Below are 19,525 nucleotides of genomic sequence, written 5' to 3'. Positions count from 1 at the left end.
GTTGAAGCTAAGATTCTTATAATCTAAATAATCTATTTAATCCACACACTGTATTGAATCTAAAAACTTGTGTGGGAATTTTAAAGGGCCAAAAAGGAAACCTGCTTTGGTTAAATGACTTGGGCAACACTGAACTGAGAGAAAATGCTAAAATAAACCTGATAAAAATTCTAAAATTATGAGATATATTAATGGGTTTTGTGTATGGGTTGATTTTATTATTGGGTTTATCTCTTATTGGAAAGGACGCTAAATGTCATTAATGGAAGTTGATCAAGTTTTTTTTTCCAGTGGTGTAAGATACAAAGGGAATGTGCTTTGTGATAACAGGGTACCAACTTCTTCTATTGTGTCGTTCTCTGAGAGGACATGGCTTTCAATTGAAGGGTTGATAATAGAGATTATGTATGTATGTATGTATGTATGCATACAAATACACACACGCTCCCTTTAATCATTTGCTTTGCATATCTGGCTTCAGATAAAGGACAATTTTTTTCCTACTATTTTTAGAGTGGAATATGCTGCTGACAGTCATTTTTTTCTCTAATGTTAAAAATGCAGAGATGAGTTTTATTAAATTCAGGTAAAAAGTAGTATAAAACAAAAGGAAAAGAACCCCTGATGAAATGAGAATTCAATCATTATATTCTTAGGTTTTCTGAAAATTTTTTGTTTGTTCTGGCCTCCACAAGGCTTTCCAACATGCAGTGACTGTCAAAAGAAAACATCAATTATTCTGGGATACAGTAAGGAATTATGGCAATTGAGAGATGGCCGATTTCTGCACGCAGCCACCACGTAGCATCGCTGCAGCATGCTTCAGAAGTCGCGCTTTGGTTACTGTGGAAAAAACCCAAATTTTGTTGACTCTTTAATCCCCTGTGGATCAAATATCAATAGCCTCTTTAGATTTATAAACCTAAGAGGTTATTTCTGCAGACTAACTAGATTCTAAAGTTAGAGCACTTAATACCATTCTGCCTGGAAATACAATCTTTTTATACTGTCAAGTGAAAAAATATTTTAAATGTTTCCACTTGTATTTGGAAGGAACATGGATTATAATATCGAGTTAGAATTACTGATACACTCCAGAGTGATTAAGACCGTGCAGGCAGCTCTTGATTTAAAAACAGCAGCTACCCCTGCTGATCCAGCTGCTGATCCTCTGGGACAGCTGGCGCTGGGAAGGGGAGGGAAGCAACTTGGAGATCAGAGATCATCTGATCTGGAAGTTAGAAGTGCTGAGTTTATGAGAGGTGACTGGAAATTAACCTGTCCAAACATTTCTTCCTTCCACACTATCTTAAGTTTTCTCCATTATGCATCCTCCTTTAAACATAAATGTATACCTCAGAGAGCATTTAAGTGCTATTAGTAATTTACTACTCAGAAAAAAGAATTAAAACAGTGGCACAGAGGAAATTATAAATTTTGTTATGAGAGAGAGAAGTGGGTAATTTTCCAGACACTGAGCTCTTTGAAGGGGAGAAGTTTGCTGAAAGCGGCAGATAAGCTGGAGAAGGAGCCTCAGTGAGACTCAGAGCTCTTGGGGAGGAAGCACTGGGAAGTGCTGGGTGCAGACAGGGCCCTGGAAGGGAGCCCAAGAGAAAACATTTTATCTTAGCCTAGCCCAGCAGCCAGGACTCATGAAAGAAATTTTTCTTCCTCCTTTCCTTCAGTTCTTTTCCCTTCAAAATTCAAAACTTAGATTAGAAATCAATAGTACTTCTATTCAACTACAGTTTGGGTTAAATGGGGTTTCAGAGACTAGCCTGAAAGCCAACTATGATGTATAATAATTACTTTGCAGAAACAAAAGACTTAAACATTCAAAACACAGAGTGTTCTCAAGGCTGCCTCGACTACACTTTAAATCAGAACTGTACGACTTCAGCGTTTCTGGAAGAAGGCTTAGAGATGACGGAGCTCAATTTCCTTGTTTTATAGGGGAAACTGAGGCACATCGGTATTAGTCGTCAAACCAGGCCTAGCAGTCGGCTCTCCTGACCCCTGGGGGTTGTGCTTTTCCTGCAAGGCTCTGGTATACTCCACCCCTTTCTTCATAGTCGTTAAACTACTTTATTTTCAAGCTTTCTGTGTTGGTTCTATTATCTCTCCAGGCCTGGTAGCAAATCTCCAGCTTTCAGAAACTCGGATTTTGAATTTCTTCTCCAGCTCCTTTCCTTTTCCTTTCACAAGTGAGGGCTTAATTTAGTTGAGAATGCAACAGTCTAATGTAGTTTTCTTTTAGTACCAGCTATGCCTGGGGACACAAAGTAGAAAGAATGAGAGTTGGGGAGCTTAGAGTTTCTTAAGGCGCCTGAGGAGTCACTGCGGCAAAAGGAGAGGTGACAGAAGAGTGCATGAAGCAGGTGGCTGGGAAGAGGAGCTAAAGAAAGGTGGTAGCGACGGGCATGTCCCCTGGGATGGGAAGTCCATGAAGCAAATATTCCAATCTCAGAATGTAATTACTTTCGTGTGTACCAATGCTCCAGTGCCCCTTTTACTTTTTTGCATCATGAGAATGAAAAGCAATACCCACTGGCAAACATGCAAAAGTTACAAAGACAGTAAGTTAAAGTGTAGAAAATGATAAAATCTTGGACTATCAGTTACACCATATTAGTGAACCAGGAAGGGAGCATAAAACTTACTTTCACTAGCCACATGATTAGCTGGAAAATAACCTTCCTGTCCCTTTCCTACGCTGCCATACCACCAGTCTTCATTATCTTTGAAAAACACTCGGATAATGTCTCCGCGATGGATGGTTAGTTCATCTGATCGATTCGCTGTGTAGTCATAAAGAGCCACTACCTAAGAGAGAGATAAGACCACCACAGCTTTATCACAACTGTACCACAGAGAAAACCCCCAACATTCACTTCCTCTTGCAGAAGAGCAGCTGAAACCAAAGCAGTACTTTGGTGAGTCTGAGGCCTTCTCAAGGTTTGCTAATGGGATCAGGGGTGGTGGGAACACAGCAGGAGAAGCAAGATAAAAGGCTGTGGGATTGAGAAATGGTTAAGAGCATTCAATACACTAAGATTAGCTTCAAAATAGCAGATGTTAATTTTTTTTCAAAGTAAATTACTTGTGGAGCAAATAAAAAAAAAGTTCACACATTATTTATTTTCGTAGAATTGTTTTATACTACCTTTAGGTCCCATTCCCTCTGCTATGCAGATGCATCTGAAAAAAAAATTCTTTAGAATGTCAACAATTTTACAAAAAGGAAAAATTCAATGCAACAACCTGATTACATAATTTCATTGTCATCACTGTGGCTTACCGTTAATGTCTCTTTTTGAGGTGTACTTCTATGCAAACATTTTTTTTTTTGTATTTTACATCAACAATCCAAATCTTCTGCTACCTTTTAAAACACCTTTGTAAGCTTATTTTCAAATAATACAACTTTAAGAGGAAAAGCATTTCTATGAGAATCCTCTTTCTCCATTTTATTATAGTAGTGACTATATTTGATATTTTCCTTTTGAAAAACAGAATTCAAAATGAATGACTCCAAAGGCGTTTACAAATTCCTTAGAGTTACAAGAAAGAGCCAGACCTCATTAGATGTGATGCAGTGTATAAAAGAGGACATAGTATGTACACTAAAGAATAAACTACTCCTAACTTCTTCCCTATGTAAATGAGATTTGAAAATTTACAAGTTATAGAACTCCATACGTAATGGGAAATTACCATTTCAATGCTCTGCATTTAGGTTGAGTACTGATTCATTCACTTAACAAGTATTTACTGAAATCCTAATTTGCCTGGTACTGTGCTAGGGCCTGAATACACAATGATGAATAGGATAATTTCCAGAAGGGGTACCTTGCTTAGGCTTTGTAGGAGAATGAAGGATAATTAGGAAATAGCCACCAGGAGAGACGGAAAGTGTGTCTCAGGCAGACTGCACTGCATGTGTGAGGGTCCAGGGAAGAGAAATGCTAGACAGTTCAATATGGTGGGAACCTGGCATTGGAGGTAAGAGCCTGGAGAGAAGGGTGCAGGAAACAGGCTTCAGGAGTGAGTAGGCGCCAGATCATGCACGCTGAAAGGTTCAGACTGAGAATACGGGCAACTGGAAACAAGGAATTCCATCACAGTCCATAAAACAATCTTGTGGTAACTATAAATTAATTTAGAATATTTACCAACACATTAACCAGGAAATTTTAATGGATACATTTGGAATTAACTGCTGTCACTATACAAGGACAATAATGATAATTTAATTCAAATGAAAGACACAATTCCTACTGTACTGCTTAGCACAGTCCCTAATTTACAACATGCTTGCAAGATGTTGTTTAAAGTTTATAAAGCTCTTGTAACTCTCAGTATATTGATGCCAAATCACTTATGTAAAAGTGGAATTTTCAACTTTTCCCTCTGTTGTTCCTTCTCTAAACCTCTTCTGTATTCTCCTGGGTGGCACTGTCATAGAAGAGGAAGGCTAATTAAAATGATCTGAGTGCCTGCCATGTTCTGGGTCCCTTGCTAGTTGCTTATGTAAGTTGCTTACTCAATTTTATGACAATCCCGTGAGGGCATAGACTCTTATTTCAATTTTATAAATGAGGAGTATGATATACAGAGAAATTTAGTAACTTGCCTAAAGTCAAGCAAACCAATAAGTGGTAGAATCAGGACTTGTGATTTTCTCATTCTTTCTTTCTTGCTTTCTCATTTTTCCCCAAAATGAAATACGTTTGTAAGTCATCTTTGTCTAGGATCAAACATAGGAAAGAAGCAGCAAAGAGGCAAGGAGGGACAGGAGACCCTAATCACTAATGAAAGACAAGACACGTTTTTGGACTCGAGCAGTACTCGAGCAGCTGGCTGTGCTGAGAAGACCGACTCCCCGGGGTCGCCTGCAGGTCCAGCATGTCCCTTTCACGACACCTGAAACCCAGTTCCAGAAACTGTGTGGGGATTTGTTCCCACTGTTCCTCATCCTGGTGTCCCTATAAAAAGAGGAAGAGATACCAAGAGCACACGTGCACTGAGAAAAAGGCCATGTGAGGACAGAGAGAAGGTGGCCGTCTGCACACCAAGGAGAGAGGCCTCAAAGAAACCAACCTGGCCAGCTACTGGATCTTAAACTTTCAGCCGCTGGAACTGTGAGCAAATTTCTGTTGTTTAAGCCACCCAGTCTACGGTATTTTGTTACAGATACTCTGGAAGACTAACATATAACACAGTCTCACAACCTCATAGCGTCAGATGACTCATGTGTTACCAGCCTCTTAAAGGTACCACACATGGACAATGCCTCACTCGCATCCATTTTGGGTCCTTACCTGCTTAAAACACTGTGTTCCACACTCCTACAATGCTATCTCCTGATGTAGAAAAATGTCCCTCTTACCAAACTCCACAAATGCCATCCTTAGGAGGGTGATGGTTGGGGAGACTACTCCCCCCAGCAGTCTTGCTTTGTCACCATCATACCATTACTGACATTTAGGCACAAAGTGCTACACGATGAAGAGTCAGTGTGTTTCACATGCCAACAGCCCACGTGCTGGCAGAGCAGTGTGACCATTCTCTCATCACACTGAAGGCACATGACAAAAGCCACGTGGCTCATGACAATCTGCTTGTATTCTAGTGTGTGTTTTTATCAATATGTTCTTATCTTCTCATCTGAAGACACTTTCTGTCTTCTGAGCATCATAGTATATACACAGTAGAATTTGCTTGTTTTAATTTGGCAGTGGATTCTGCATAAACTCATGTCTCTCCATCTCCAATTAAATTTTATTGTCACCTCACTGTTTTCAGATAAAATAAAGCTCCATCGGGAGCTTTTCCTCACCTAGTGTTGGAAGACACAGTCCCATGCAGAGGTTTGCTTTGAATTAATACTATTTCTATCGTCTTCTTATTCCAGTAGGTCTTGTCACAGAAAATGTGTTCTGATCATTCTCTTGAGAAGTATCTTCCATAATGTACCCTTCTTTGCACATGGTGGTCTGGCACATAGGTATGATGGAACATTCTCACCAATGTGATACAAATCTTGAGCTGACAAGGTGGTTATGAAATCTTTCAGCAATTTTTCTTACTCTTCAGACAGAAGTTTAAAAACACGTGTTTCTGTGCCCATGTTGGTAATGACAGGTCTGGGAAATGAAATGTTCCACAAAATCCACTTGGTCACACTTTGACCACTATTCATGCATTTGAAGAGAGCTCCTTCCTTCTCTTTCTCCAAGCTTGCTGAGTTGCTTGGGCACAATCATTCATGGTGGAAGTGCCATGGGCAAGCTTCCTTTTGTCTGACACATTTTTCAGTCTTCATGACAGTGCTTGCCAGATACTATTTCTTGGTTTAAGCAGAGTCTACCAGGCTGTTATAAGACATTTAGGTGAATTCTTCTTTGTATTATCTTTTGAGAGGTTTTCATTATTACACTTGTCTCTGAAGAATTCTCAATGGTTCTTGGATCCAGTGTACTGGTGGAACATTAGTCAGTATTGTCCAGCAGCAGATGCTCCTTGCAACGTTATTTATGATGCAGTCCAAAAATCAATATACTTAATGGCCCTAAGTCACTCAACAAGCTAAGTTATGTTGAATAAACCACACTTGAGCACTTTCTCCTCCAGCTCTGCTTCTGCTGGGTCCATAATCATCAGGAAACTTCTTTGTGCCAGCCTGAAGCCAATGCAGCATCTGGATACCACCACCTTCCTTCCCTCTGCTTCCTACTTGCTTAACCTGATTTCAGAATTCTGGCCTCCAGAACAGTGAAAGAATAAATTTCTGCTGTTTTAAGCCATATCAAGCTGGTGGTAATCTGTTACAACAGCCCTAGAAAACTAATACACATGAAGTTTACTTTGGTAAGTGCTGGATTTTCTTGTATTCCTTTAATGAGTGTTGGACATTTTTTGGGTTTGCAGTTACTTGAGATCAGTTTGACTTTTTCCAGGTTTGCTTTTAAGTGTTGTTGGAGCAGATTCAGGAAGACTTTATTCTAGGACTCAATAAACTTCACTACCAAGGTGTGATTCTCCTGATAATTCTACCTGATGCCTCTGCATATTAGGAGTTTTCCATTCTGGCTGGCAGGAATGTGAATCATTCCCATTGAGTTGTGCAGATGGGAATTTCTGATTCTTTCCCTATAGAGTTTTACCCCATGCAGGTGCAGACCAGTACTCAAAGACTTACTAAGTGTACTTCTAATGGTTATTGGTAGGATTATTACCAATTAATGTAAGATGCAACAAAAACTAACATCTTAGTAATTTTTTTTTTGGCAGAAGCTTTGTTACAGTATTTAGTGCACATTAACTAAAATGTGTTCATTTTTAGTCTTCATGATAAATGAAGTTATGATTTTATTATACTTTTGGTATTCTTAAAGAGAGGACATCAAGCTTTAATACAGAATTATGTAGGTTACACTTACGCTAAAGTGATAATAAAACCTTTGTCCTTTTTTGATTTTTATACATGTTCCCCTCTGGTATGGCCCCTTCTCCTGTGTGCTTGGAGTGACTTTGGCTATATGGCTGGTTTGTTATTTCACTGCTCTGGATATATTAAACTAGCAAGCAACTTACATACAAGAACAATTAACTGGAACAAAGGTAGATACAGATTCCATAAGGATTAGCAGAAATGTGTATGGTCTAAGTCAGGCAGTTGAATTTACAGCATTGTTTTTCACATAGTTACAACATGAAGTGATTGTAGCTTTTTAAACTATGAAACCCATGAGAGATTGTACCTTCTAGTTGAAATAAAGTATTTATAATAGACTGTGGCTTCAGATGCTGTTTGTTGCTTCCTGGACCTTTAGGGAAATATTCTTAATGAATTTTATAGTTATGAGGACAGGGTTTTTTAAAAACCTCTTTCAAGTTTCATAACTGCTTCATTATTTATAAGAGGTTTGGGTATAGCTGTACCATTTCATATGCTTTCTGAGAGAAATGGACCGTTTTCTTGGCCACTGGAGATGTTTCTCGTGTAATCAAACAACAGTTTATACATTTTGATCCTATTCTTTTTTTTTTTTAAACTGTGTGTTTCTTTGGAGTTAAAGTGACTATGATAGCCTCAACAAAAACTTCAATCCCCACTGGGCTAAAGTTGAATAGTCTACATAGCAGTGTGCTCCTGTTTCTTTTGCTAGTTCCTGCCCTTGTCTCAGACACAGGTTTTTCCTTCATATCTTTCAGTCCTGCTATAGTTTTGGGGTCACCTCAGAGATCAATCTGAGGTCCTATTAATACAAAGGATATACTTACTGTTATTACTAAAGTTCTGGAACCAACTCCTCTTTCACATTTTGAAATGCAGCTACATTTACCACAAAGAAGCATGTAAGGAGGACGTCAGGCACTGGATAAGATAAAAAGCCTCAGATGATTGTAGTCTTCTTGTCTGTTCATAGTCTTCCTGTTTGGCCATGTCAGAGAACCAGGAGGTACTAGCTGCCCCCTATGGTGACACTGACTGTGTAGTGGTTGAAGACAGTGGGCAAGTAATCCTCCAGGAGGGCATCGCTGGCATAGATCATGAGTAGGAAGGTCTTGCCCGTGGTCCAGGCGCCAACCACCATGCACCTGAGCATCATTGTGCTGGTCCTCAAGCCATGCTGCGGCTGGCCATTCTCTGGGCATGGAGCTCCATCTCTACCAGTCCCTTCTCCTAGGTGTGCCCGCATGCTCCCCTCCAGGCTGCCCCCCAGTAATTATTTAACAAGTGAAATAAAATAAACTTCAAGAAAGTCTCATTTCTCAATTATGTCAATTAAGGAACATTTGATCTTTATTATTAAAATAGAAAAAAGAGCAGATAAAGTTAGTATAAAATCAAATTTAACAATAAATCCTGAATTGTACATAAGTACATTATTAAATATTCAAATAACCCCTTTACTAATAGTGACAATGGGACTATATTTTACTTCATGAAATAAAACACATAATCCTATTTCTAGCATCATGTGGTAGAAATATATAGTCTCTTAAGAATATTTCCATGAACACTAAGTTAGACGACTCTGAAGATATTTATAAAAATGAAAACAAGGTCCTGTTATTATTAGTTGATCTTATCTGGATAATAATAGATTAAGGAAACAGAGATAAAGAAAGTAAATAATTGCACAAAGTTTATTGCCTCTGTACCAAACTATCTTCTTATCCTGGTATACAATGCTAGTATCTGTGAACACTGAACACATCATCAAACAAATATTTGAAAATATTTAATTTCAAATACCTTCTGGTAAAGTAACTACTAAGGGCAATTGAAAGAATACCACACTAGAAATCAAGACAGTGAGTTTCCAGTCCTGGCTGGGCCTCCTACGCTAAAACATCATAAAACACTCACACTGGATGTCTGTAAACAAAGGGGTTTGGACCATATGCTAGGTTAGGTATATTTTCCAGTTTTAAAATTCTATCATTTCAGGTACTCAAATAACTGTTCCAAAAGAACAGCATTCATACATTTAAAAGTAAATTCAAAATATTAATTTGTTGGGTAACAGTGTGACAGTATCATTTGTGATCACACATGAATTAGAAAGGCTTGTTTGATTACTCTAATACACAGGCAACGTCTCCTACTAATGATTAAAGAAGAAAGATAAAGCATTTCTTTGGAATTTACCATTTGGAAATACTCCAGTCTTCTTCAATAGGAATGACTTGACTTTTGGACTTCACAAATAAAACTACTCATTTTATATGATGATTGGTATCAATTACAGCTTTTCTTACTGGAAATCACAATTCACATACTTTGTTACAGTGAATCATTGGTGCTTCACTGAAAAAGGCTCTAACATGTATCTCTGTATTGATTATGTCCTTAAAAAAAAAGTCAAAAGAATGATGCAGACCTTTATACACTGGTCTACAGATGTTTTTTGGTTAGTGAAAAAAAAGATCGTGTACTTTTTTTTCTCTTGGGAGGGATAGCAAAAGGAGAATTATGAATCACACTGGTGTAGATTAGGGTTCTCAAAGTGTGGTCTCACCAGACCAGCAGTGGCAACATTACCTGGAAACTGGTTACAAATGCAAATTCTTGGGCCCCACTCCAAACCAACTGAAATCATATATTCTGGGGATAGGCCCAGCAATCTGCTTTAACAAGCCTGCCAGGTGATTCTGATGCACCTAAGGTTTAGAAAGGAACTTCATTTCAATGACCTACTTTATAAAACATGTACATTTATTTTCTGCATTTATCAAGTAATGCAACTGAATGGGTAAGAAACATCATTTAAAATATAAAATCAGACCTTATAACAAATCGTTATTGGCAAAACTTTAAAAAGTAAACCTGTTCCTCCTTTCCTATTAGTTTTACTTATCTTTCTTAGTTTCCCTCATCTCACTGAAATGCTGACTAGCTCCAGATTTGAGTAATTTAACATCTACTTCGTCATTTTTTCAACAAGCTCATGCTCAAACTGCAACTAGGAGTCATAGTAAACATTTCTTAGGTTTCCCTACAACCTCTTAAGAATTAGCGAAATTTTTAAATTAGAAAAACAAGCACAATTGAAAGATTAAATCTGTCCATCCAGCAATCATTATTAGATACATGTTGTGTCTGAGCTACTCTGACAGGCTGGGGAAACGGCAGTGAACAATTTCTGCCCTCAGGAGCTCCCGTTTTATTGGTATTTCATTGTTTTTGGTCTAGTGGGCCTTTTCAAAAAAGGGATACCTTTAATATTTGTACAAGTTACTCTTCTGTTTATCTACTTTTAAGTTGCCAATGAAGAGTACCAGGGTGCACGCTGATACTGAATATTAAAATAACAATTTATTTATAGATTACATCAGAAAAGTTAAATTCTCTTAACAAACCATGAGCTATGAAATTAGTATAAAATTTGTAAAAAAGACCTAGATGAAGACAATGTTTTTAAACAAAAAGAAATTCAAGTATTTGCAAACAACATATTCACAATTTCTACAGTTTGAGTAGTTATAAATTTTATACTTCATAGTTTAAAGAAGGATTTATAGAGATTATAAACAGAAACACACCCCTTATAATAAGTGGAATGCTCTTCTTTTTATCCTATTGCATCCATAACCATACTTGTTTTTATTTTCCTATAGATGCTACTCTCCTCGCCAGGTCCTTTCCATTGCCACCTTGTCGTGAGAGGTAGCAAAAATTTTTTATAAATACATAAACATACAAGTTTATAAATATTGAAATAAAAATTATTTAATTAAGTTTGTTAAGGATATAAACATATGAATACATAAATAATAAAACTTACAAATAAACATATAAATAGATAAATAAGCTATGAAAGGGTCTTCAAATAGACTTGTTGCAAAATTACTTTGGAAAAACTGATTCTAAAATTGAATAGGCACCTACAGAAGCTCAAAAATGTCTATATGAGCTATAACTTCCATTTCTCTTTTAGAGTTGAGGTATCAGTGTATTTCTCTGTGCTTAAATATACATAACAGAGATAACAGACCTATCAAAAATAACATGAAGTCTGGAGATACGTCTTTCGACAATGAAATTAATCTTTTCAACGCCTAATGACATCTTCAGGATTTCCCAGGCACTGACTCTATGTACAAGGAGCTGTAGTATCTGATATTTTAAGACAACAAATATAGACATCTTTGAGAACTACTTAAGAGTACTCCTAAGGACATTTGTTAAACTTATTAACAGAATTCATTAAATTTATAAACAATTTCTAAAAAGATAAATTAGTTAGTAACACATTCATATAATAAGTATCTTGAGTGTGTGCTATATATGGCATTGTACATAGTACAGGAAATATGAAGAAATGCAGCATACAGTTCTTGATTTAAAGATGCTTAACATATAATTTAGAAAAAATATACTGTTTCAAACATTACATACTTAAAAATTCTTATTCTTAAAGTTTAATTCACTAGTTCTAAAATAAGTATATAAATAGCAGTTTATTTTTTCTCAGCATCGATGCACATCTATTTAATAATCTGTTATGTCAAAGATATGTCTATGTATTCCTCTAGATGTACCTAGAAATATATGTATCTACCATTTATTTAATACCTGCTATGTGTAAGGCATGTGCTAAGCATCTTATACTATATATGCATGTGTATGTATATACATACACATTAAATATATACATAGAGTGCATATATTTTTCTGTTCACCCATACGTTCATACCTTCATTTAGCATTTGAACATGCCTTAGCACACCTTATCTAGCATTTGTGATGCCTTTGTTTCCTTAGTTATAAACTAAAAGAACTTCTATTTGTCTAAGTCATACAGTTTGGCAGGTTCTAGATGTTAGCAGGTCTGCTGTTCTCCTAAGTCTATGCTCTTAATCACTAAACCTACATATTTAAGTTTGAAGTTAGAGGCCTTTGTGGAACCAAATAAATATAAGTCTGCTTGGTTCACTGCCTAAGACTTTTGCTAAGATTATGCCAAAAGAAATATGTTTAAGACTTGGTATTTCCATTACAGAAGGCACCTGAAGAAGATCATCAAAGCACTTTCCTTCATATTAGCTTCTCAGTCATAATCTGTTGATGAGGCCATCAAACTGGGAAGTTATGTGGTAAACTGAAATTAGGCGTAGGTGATAGCTTACATATGTATACTAACATGTGTGTCCATCTGATCACTGCAGTTTATATATTTAAGGGTGGAAGGAACTACTGAAATGACTACAGGCAGAGTTAACTTGGAAAGACCTTGTGAAGGAATCTTGCTTGAGTAATAAATTTAATTGGAAAGAGAAAAGCTTCTTAGGTTGCTGACAGTCAGACACCAATAATTAACTGCTCATTTTACTTAAACACTGAGGTTTGTCTATTTCTAATTCTAATGTCAATCCAAACATTCTAGGAAAAGCTCATGTACACATATGTGAGCATTTGGTTTGGTGGGGAAGAAGACAAGAATATAACAGAAACTGAATTCTAAGTATGGCAGAGTTATAAACTACATACTGAAGCACTAAACACATGTCCTAACACACACATAGAGCCCTTTGAAAAAGATTCCAGGTGTTTAAAAAAATCTCTGTCCAGTCATTAGCTGACCACTAAGCTAACCAAGCAGATACTTCAGTGGCTCCACAACACAAAAAAAGACAGTGTTTAAATAATTATTCCAGGAAAGTCCTAACTAAACAAATACCAACAATAATAATAATAAAAATGACAAACCATAGGGCTATGTGGGGTTTAAGAATCTGACATCCAGGTTTGTCAGTTATATTATCTCAAATGTCCAGTTACACAACATGTAAAGAAAGAGTAAAGTATAACCCTAATAGGAATCAAGGAAGTCAACAGAAATTGTCCCTGAGAAAGCCTAGATGCTGGATTTACTAGAAAAAGATTTTAAATCATTATATATATATTTTAATTAATAAATTATATATATGATTCATTAAATCAATATATTTATATTTTCAAAGGTCTAAAGGAAACTATGTCTAAAGAATTAAAACATAAGAATGCTATCTCAGAATCAGAGTAAAGAATAATTGAACTTTTAAGATAAGTAAACTGAGATTATCTAGTCTAAGAAACAGAAAGAAAAAGGAGTGCAGAAAAATGACAGAACCTAGGACATCTATGGGCTGCCATAGACATCTATGGGCTGCTGCCAAGTGTACCAACATATGCCTAATGGGAGACCCAGAAGAAAACAGAAGAAAGGAAGGAAGAGCTATTTGAGGAACTAATGGCCCAAACATCCCAAATTTGATTAAAAAAAAAAATTAACCTCAATATCCAAGAGCCTAAACAAACTCCAAGTAGGATAAACTCAAAGAGATCCACACCTAGACATATCATAGCCAAACTACTGAAAGCCAAAGAATCTTGAAAACAGCAAGAGAAAAACAACTCATCACACAGAAGGAATTCTCAGTAACATTAACAACAGACTTCTTATCAGAAACCTTGAAGGTTAGAAGTTAGTAAGATGGTGCTTTCAACAACATTTAGTGTGGAAAGAAGGCTCAACCTGTTATTCAACACCCAGCAAAACTATCCTGTAAAAAAGAAGAAATCGATACATTCCCAGAGAGTTTGTTGCTAGTAGACCTGCTCTTCAAAAGAAAAAACAAAGTAACAAGAGTCCTTTGGACTGAAAAAAGAGCACTGATAAAGGTAATTACACAAATAAATACAAAGGACAGTAATAAATGTACTTTTTTGGAAACTCTTCATTTGATTTGAAAGGGAACTTTGTAAAGAAATAATTATAAAAATGTGTTGATGGGCTTACAATGTATAAAGATGTAATTTGTATGACAATAATAGCACAGAGAAAGCAGAAGGGAAGAGAAATGTATTAAAGTTTTTATATACTACTGAAATTAAGTTGGTATTAATCCAAACTAGATAGTTTTAAGTTAAGATGTTAATTGTAATTCTCAGGGTAACCACTAAGAAAACAACTCAAGTAAATATACAAAAAAAAAAAAAGGATTTAAATCGATATATTCAAATATTAATTTAACCCAAAAACTGAGTGGTGAAAGAATGAAGGAGCAAACAATCAGACATCAGACATAAAGAAAACAAAACCAAACTGCAGACTAATTTAATCAGTGATTAAACTAAATGTAAATGGATTAAGCACTCCAAACAGAAAGCAGAGATTATCAGAATAGAACAAAGACACGATCCAATTGTCTGCTCTCCACAAAAAGAACATTTTAGATTAAAGACACAATAAAGTTGTAAAACATGAAAAAGACATACTATACAAACAGAAATCAAAAGAGAGCTGGAGAGGCTATTCTGATATCAGGCAAAATAGGAGTTTAAGACAAAAACTGTCAGTGGAGATAAAGAAGGATGTTTTAAATTATAAAAGGGTCAATCAATCAGGAAGCCATAAATAAGTATGAATACATATTAAGCCTCAAAATACATAAGGCAAAACAGACAGAATTGAAAGGTGAAATAGATAATTCAACAACAGTTGTTGAGGCTTCCATACACCACTTCTATAATAAACAGAACTAGGCAGACCAAAATGGAAACAGAAGACTTGATCAACACTAGAAACCAACAAGATCTAAGAGACATCTAAAGAACACTCCATCTAACAAAAGCAGAATACATATTCATCTTAAGTGGGTGCAGAACATTCTCTAGTATAGATAATATGTTAGATCATAAAACCTTTAAAAAAAAACCCCTGAAATCTTAAGTATGTTCTCTAACCACAATGAAATGAAAATAGAAATCAGTTACAGAAAGATATTTGGGAAATTCACAAATGTGTAGAAATTAAACAACACACTCTTAAATAACCAACTGGTCAAAGAAGAGATCACCAGGGAAATTAGAAAAAGATAAATAAAAAAATAAACACAACATGCCAGAATGTACATGGAGCAGCAACAGCAATGATTTTTAAGAACTTTTACAGCTATAAATGCTTGTATTGAGAAGAAAGACATCAAATCAATAAATTAACTGTATACTTTAAAACTAGAAAAATAAAACTAACTCAAAACAAGCAGAAGAAAGGAAATGATAAACATTAGGATGGAAATAAATGAAATAGAAAATAGAAAAAGAATAGAGGAAATCAACAAAATCAAAAATTGGTTCTTTGAAAAATCAAGAAAACTGACAAAACTTTATCTAGACTGACCAAGGGTAGTGGGGGGAAGGTAACATCCCAGTTAATAAATTCAGGAATGAGAGAAAAGATATCACTACTGGCCTTACAGAAATATATAGGATTATAATGGAGTGCTATCAACTGTGTGTTAACAAATTAAATGGTCCAGATGAAAGGAACAAATTCCTAGGAAGACACAACTTAAATTGACTGAAGAAGAAAAGGAAAATCTGAATAGACCTGTAAGAGATTGAATTAGCAATCAAAAAACTTCCCACAGAGAAAAGTCTAGGAACAGAACACATCATTGGTGAACTGTACCAAATGTTTAAAGAAGAAATGTCAATCTTTTATAAACTCTTTCAAAAAAAAAAAAAAAAAAAAAAGAGAGAGAGAATGAATATTTTCCAACTCATTCTATGAAGTCAGTATTACCATGATCCCAAAGCTAGACAAGAAAACTACATGTCTTACGAATACTGATGTGAAAACATCAACAAAATACCAGTAAACAAATCCACAACATATAAAAAGGATTATATACCAGGTCCAAGTGGGGTTTATCTCAGAAATGATAATTTGGTTTAATATATGACAGTCTATGTAACAGACCATATTAATAGCCCTGAGGAGAAAACCCACATAATCATTTCAATAAATACAGAAAAATCACTTAACAAAATCCAACATCCTTTCCTGATAAAAAACACTCAACCGAGTAAGAGTATTTCCTTAACTTGATAAAGGTTATGTATAAAAACACACAGCTAACAACATACTTAGTGGTCAAAGACTGACAGTTTTTCCCCTAAGATTAGGAACAAGACAAGACAAAGAAATTGACTTCTGCTACTTCAATGCTGTACTGGAGATTCTAGCCAGTAAATTGGGCAAGAAAAAAGAAAGGCGTCCAGATGGAAAGAAAGAACTATACTAGCAGATGACGTGATCTTGGGTACAGACAATCTCAAGGAATCTATTTAGAAAAACCCAAAAACATCTTTTAGAAGCAGTAAATAAATTCATCAAGTTGCAGAATACAAGGTCAATACAAAAAAACCAATTATATTTCCATACCTAAAGAATGAACAATCTGAATACAAAATCAATTCCACTTATAATAGTATCAAAAATAATAAAATACTTGAAACAAAAATCTAAGACTTATATATTGAAAATAAAATATCATTGAAAGAAATTAAAGAAGACCCAGGTAAATTGAAAGATCCATGTTACTAGATTGGAAGACAATATATTGTTAAGATGAAAATACTCGAGTTTGATCTACAGATTCAACACAATTTCTATCAAAAATTTTGCAGAAACTGAGGTGATTTTAAGATTCACATGGAAATGCAAGGGACTTAAGACAGCAAAAATAATCTGGAAAGAGAACAGAGCTGGAGGACATGCTCTGATTTTAAAACTACCTACAAAGCTACAGGAACTAAAACAGTGGGTTATTGACATAAAGACAAGCATATGGATCAATGCAATAGAATTGAAAGTCTAGACATAAGCCCTCATATTCACCGTCAAGTGATTTCTGAGTAGGGTACAAGACGATTAATGGGGGAATATTAGTCTTTTCAGTAAGTGGTGCTGGGAAAACCAGACAGACACATGTGAAAAAAGTAGTTACATCTCTAACTCACACTATATATAAAAATTAACTCCAAATGGGTTATCGACCTAAAGGTAAGAGCTAAATGTATAAAACTCTGTAAGAAAATATAGGAGTAAACCTTTGTGAACCTGGATCAGACAATGGTTTCTTAGACATGATATCAAAAGCACAAGAGACAAAAGAAAAGAGCGGAAAAGTTAAACTTCATAAAAATTAAAAAATTTTTTTTTGCTTCCAAGAACATGATCAAGAAAGAGAAAAAAGATCTTCTGCCAGAGGTCAGTAGGTATTCTGTGAGAATTGTTCCACATGTAGATGTACTGACATGGGAGTGACCTAAATGTCCATTGACGGATGACTGGATAAAGAAGCCATGGTCTGTGTGTGTGTGTGTGTGTGTGTGTGTGTGTGTGTGTGTATATATATATATAATGGAATACTACTCATTCATTAAAAGGAATAAAATAATGCCATTTGCAGTAACATGGATGGACTTGGAGATTGTCATACTAAGTGAAGTAAGCCGGAGAGAGAAAAAAAAATACCATACGATATCACTTACATGTAGAATCTAAAAAAAAAACCCAGCATACTTATGAAATGGAAACAGACTTACAGACTCACAGACATAGAAAACAAACTTATGGTTACCAGGGGGAAAAGGGGGTAGGGAGGGATAAATTGGGAATTTAGGATTTGCAGATACTAGTTACTATATATAAAATAGATAAACAACAAAGTCCAACCGCATAGCACAGGGAACTATATTCAATACCTTGAAATGGGGTATAAAGAAAAAGAACATGAAAAGGAATATATATATTTAGGCATATATATATATAAATGAATCACTATGCAGTACACAAGAAATTAATACCAAATTATAAATTGACTATAATTAAAATAAAAGAGAAAAAGACAGTCTACAGAATGGCAGAAAATATCTACAAATCAAACATCTGATACAAGACTTGTATCCAGAGTATATAAAGAACACTTATAAGTCAATAATAAGAAAAACTCAATTAGATATGATATAGGTCATATCAATATGATATAGATACATTTATATTCATATATAATTTACACAATTATACAATGATTTTTATATAATATATATTTATATACTATATACCTGGCACATGGTAGGTACACAGTATGTGTCGGGGGAATTATTATTATTTAACTCCTAAAGTTCCCTGAGTTATCATAGAGGACTGGTGTTTTATAAAAAAAAATTTCTGCAGGACAGCCACGACTATAAATGTGTTCCTATTTTCCAAATTAAATGTAAATCTGCTAACTTCAACTCCATTTCTAAAAACAAAAATGTATTTCTACATTTGGTATAATAAGTCTGAATCCCATATATACATACATAAATATAACATTCAAAAAATATATCTAACTTATATAATTATATAGTAAACAAAATTATAATGTGCCCAATCAGAAAATGGCCAAAGGATGTGAATAAATTATTCAAAGAAGATATACAAATAGCACTTCAAAAAATGCTCACATCTTTAATCATTAAGGAAATGCAAATCAAAATCAGGAGATACCACTTCCTACCCAATAATATGGCTATAATAAAAAAGACAGTAACAAGTGTTGGTGAGGATGTGAAGAAACTGAAACCCTCAGAGTTGGCTGATTGGATTGTAAAATGGTTCAGGTACTTTAGAGAACATTTCGGCAGTTCCTCAAAATGTTAAACAGAGTTACCATATGATGCAGCAATTTCACTACTAAATATATACCCAAGAGAATTGAAAACCCATGTTCACACAAAAACCTATATGTAAATGTTCATATAGCATTATTCATAATAGCTAAAAATGGAAGCACTCAAATGTTCATCAGTGAATTAAAAGATAAATAAAATGTGGGCTGTCCATATAATAGAATATTATTCAGCCATAAAAAATAATGAAATTCTGATGCATGACATGGATGGACTTTTTACATGCAAAGTGAAAGAAGTCAGATACAAAAGGTCATGTATGATACAACTGCACTTATATAAAATGTCCACAACAGGCAAACCCAGAGAGATAGAAAGTAGATTAGTATTTGCCAGGGCCTAGGGAGAGAAGCCAGTGGAGGGAAGTGGGTGACTTACTACTGAGTATAGGGTTTTTTTGGTGACTGTTTTAAAATTAGATACTGGTGATGGGTGCAAAACTGTGAATATACTAAAACCCAATGAATTGTAGTCTTTAAAAGGTAAATTTTTTGCTATGTGCAT

General features: G+C 35.2%; 1 protein-coding gene and 1 pseudogene across 11 annotated transcripts in view; both read right to left on the bottom strand.

The window, feature by feature from the left end:
* Window positions 1-19,525, bottom strand: part of AHI1 (Abelson helper integration site 1) — a 176,163-nt gene that overhangs the window by 38,309 nt on the left and 118,329 nt on the right. For 7 of the 11 annotated variants that reach the window (XR_012508578.1, XR_012508579.1, XM_074368302.1 and 4 more), the window contains one exon: window positions 2,661-2,823. Coding sequence is in view for 7 of the 11 variants with exons in the window: in XM_074368302.1 (XP_074224403.1) it covers window positions 2,661-2,823 (163 nt within the window). In the remaining 4 variants the exon portion in view is untranslated. Of the gene's footprint in view, window positions 1-2,660; window positions 2,824-10,054; window positions 10,174-19,525 lie in introns of those variants that run through there. The other 4 variants (XM_074368305.1, XM_074368307.1, XM_074368312.1 and 1 more) reach the window with 4 other exon arrangements.
* Window positions 2,830-10,048, bottom strand: LOC141578345 (rho-related GTP-binding protein RhoQ pseudogene; annotated as a pseudogene).

The sequence above is a fragment of the Camelus bactrianus genome, chromosome 8 (assembly GCF_048773025.1).
Source record: "Camelus bactrianus isolate YW-2024 breed Bactrian camel chromosome 8, ASM4877302v1, whole genome shotgun sequence".
NCBI lineage: Eukaryota > Metazoa > Chordata > Mammalia > Artiodactyla > Camelidae > Camelus > Camelus bactrianus.
This window is presented reverse-complemented; position numbering and strand designations above follow the sequence as displayed.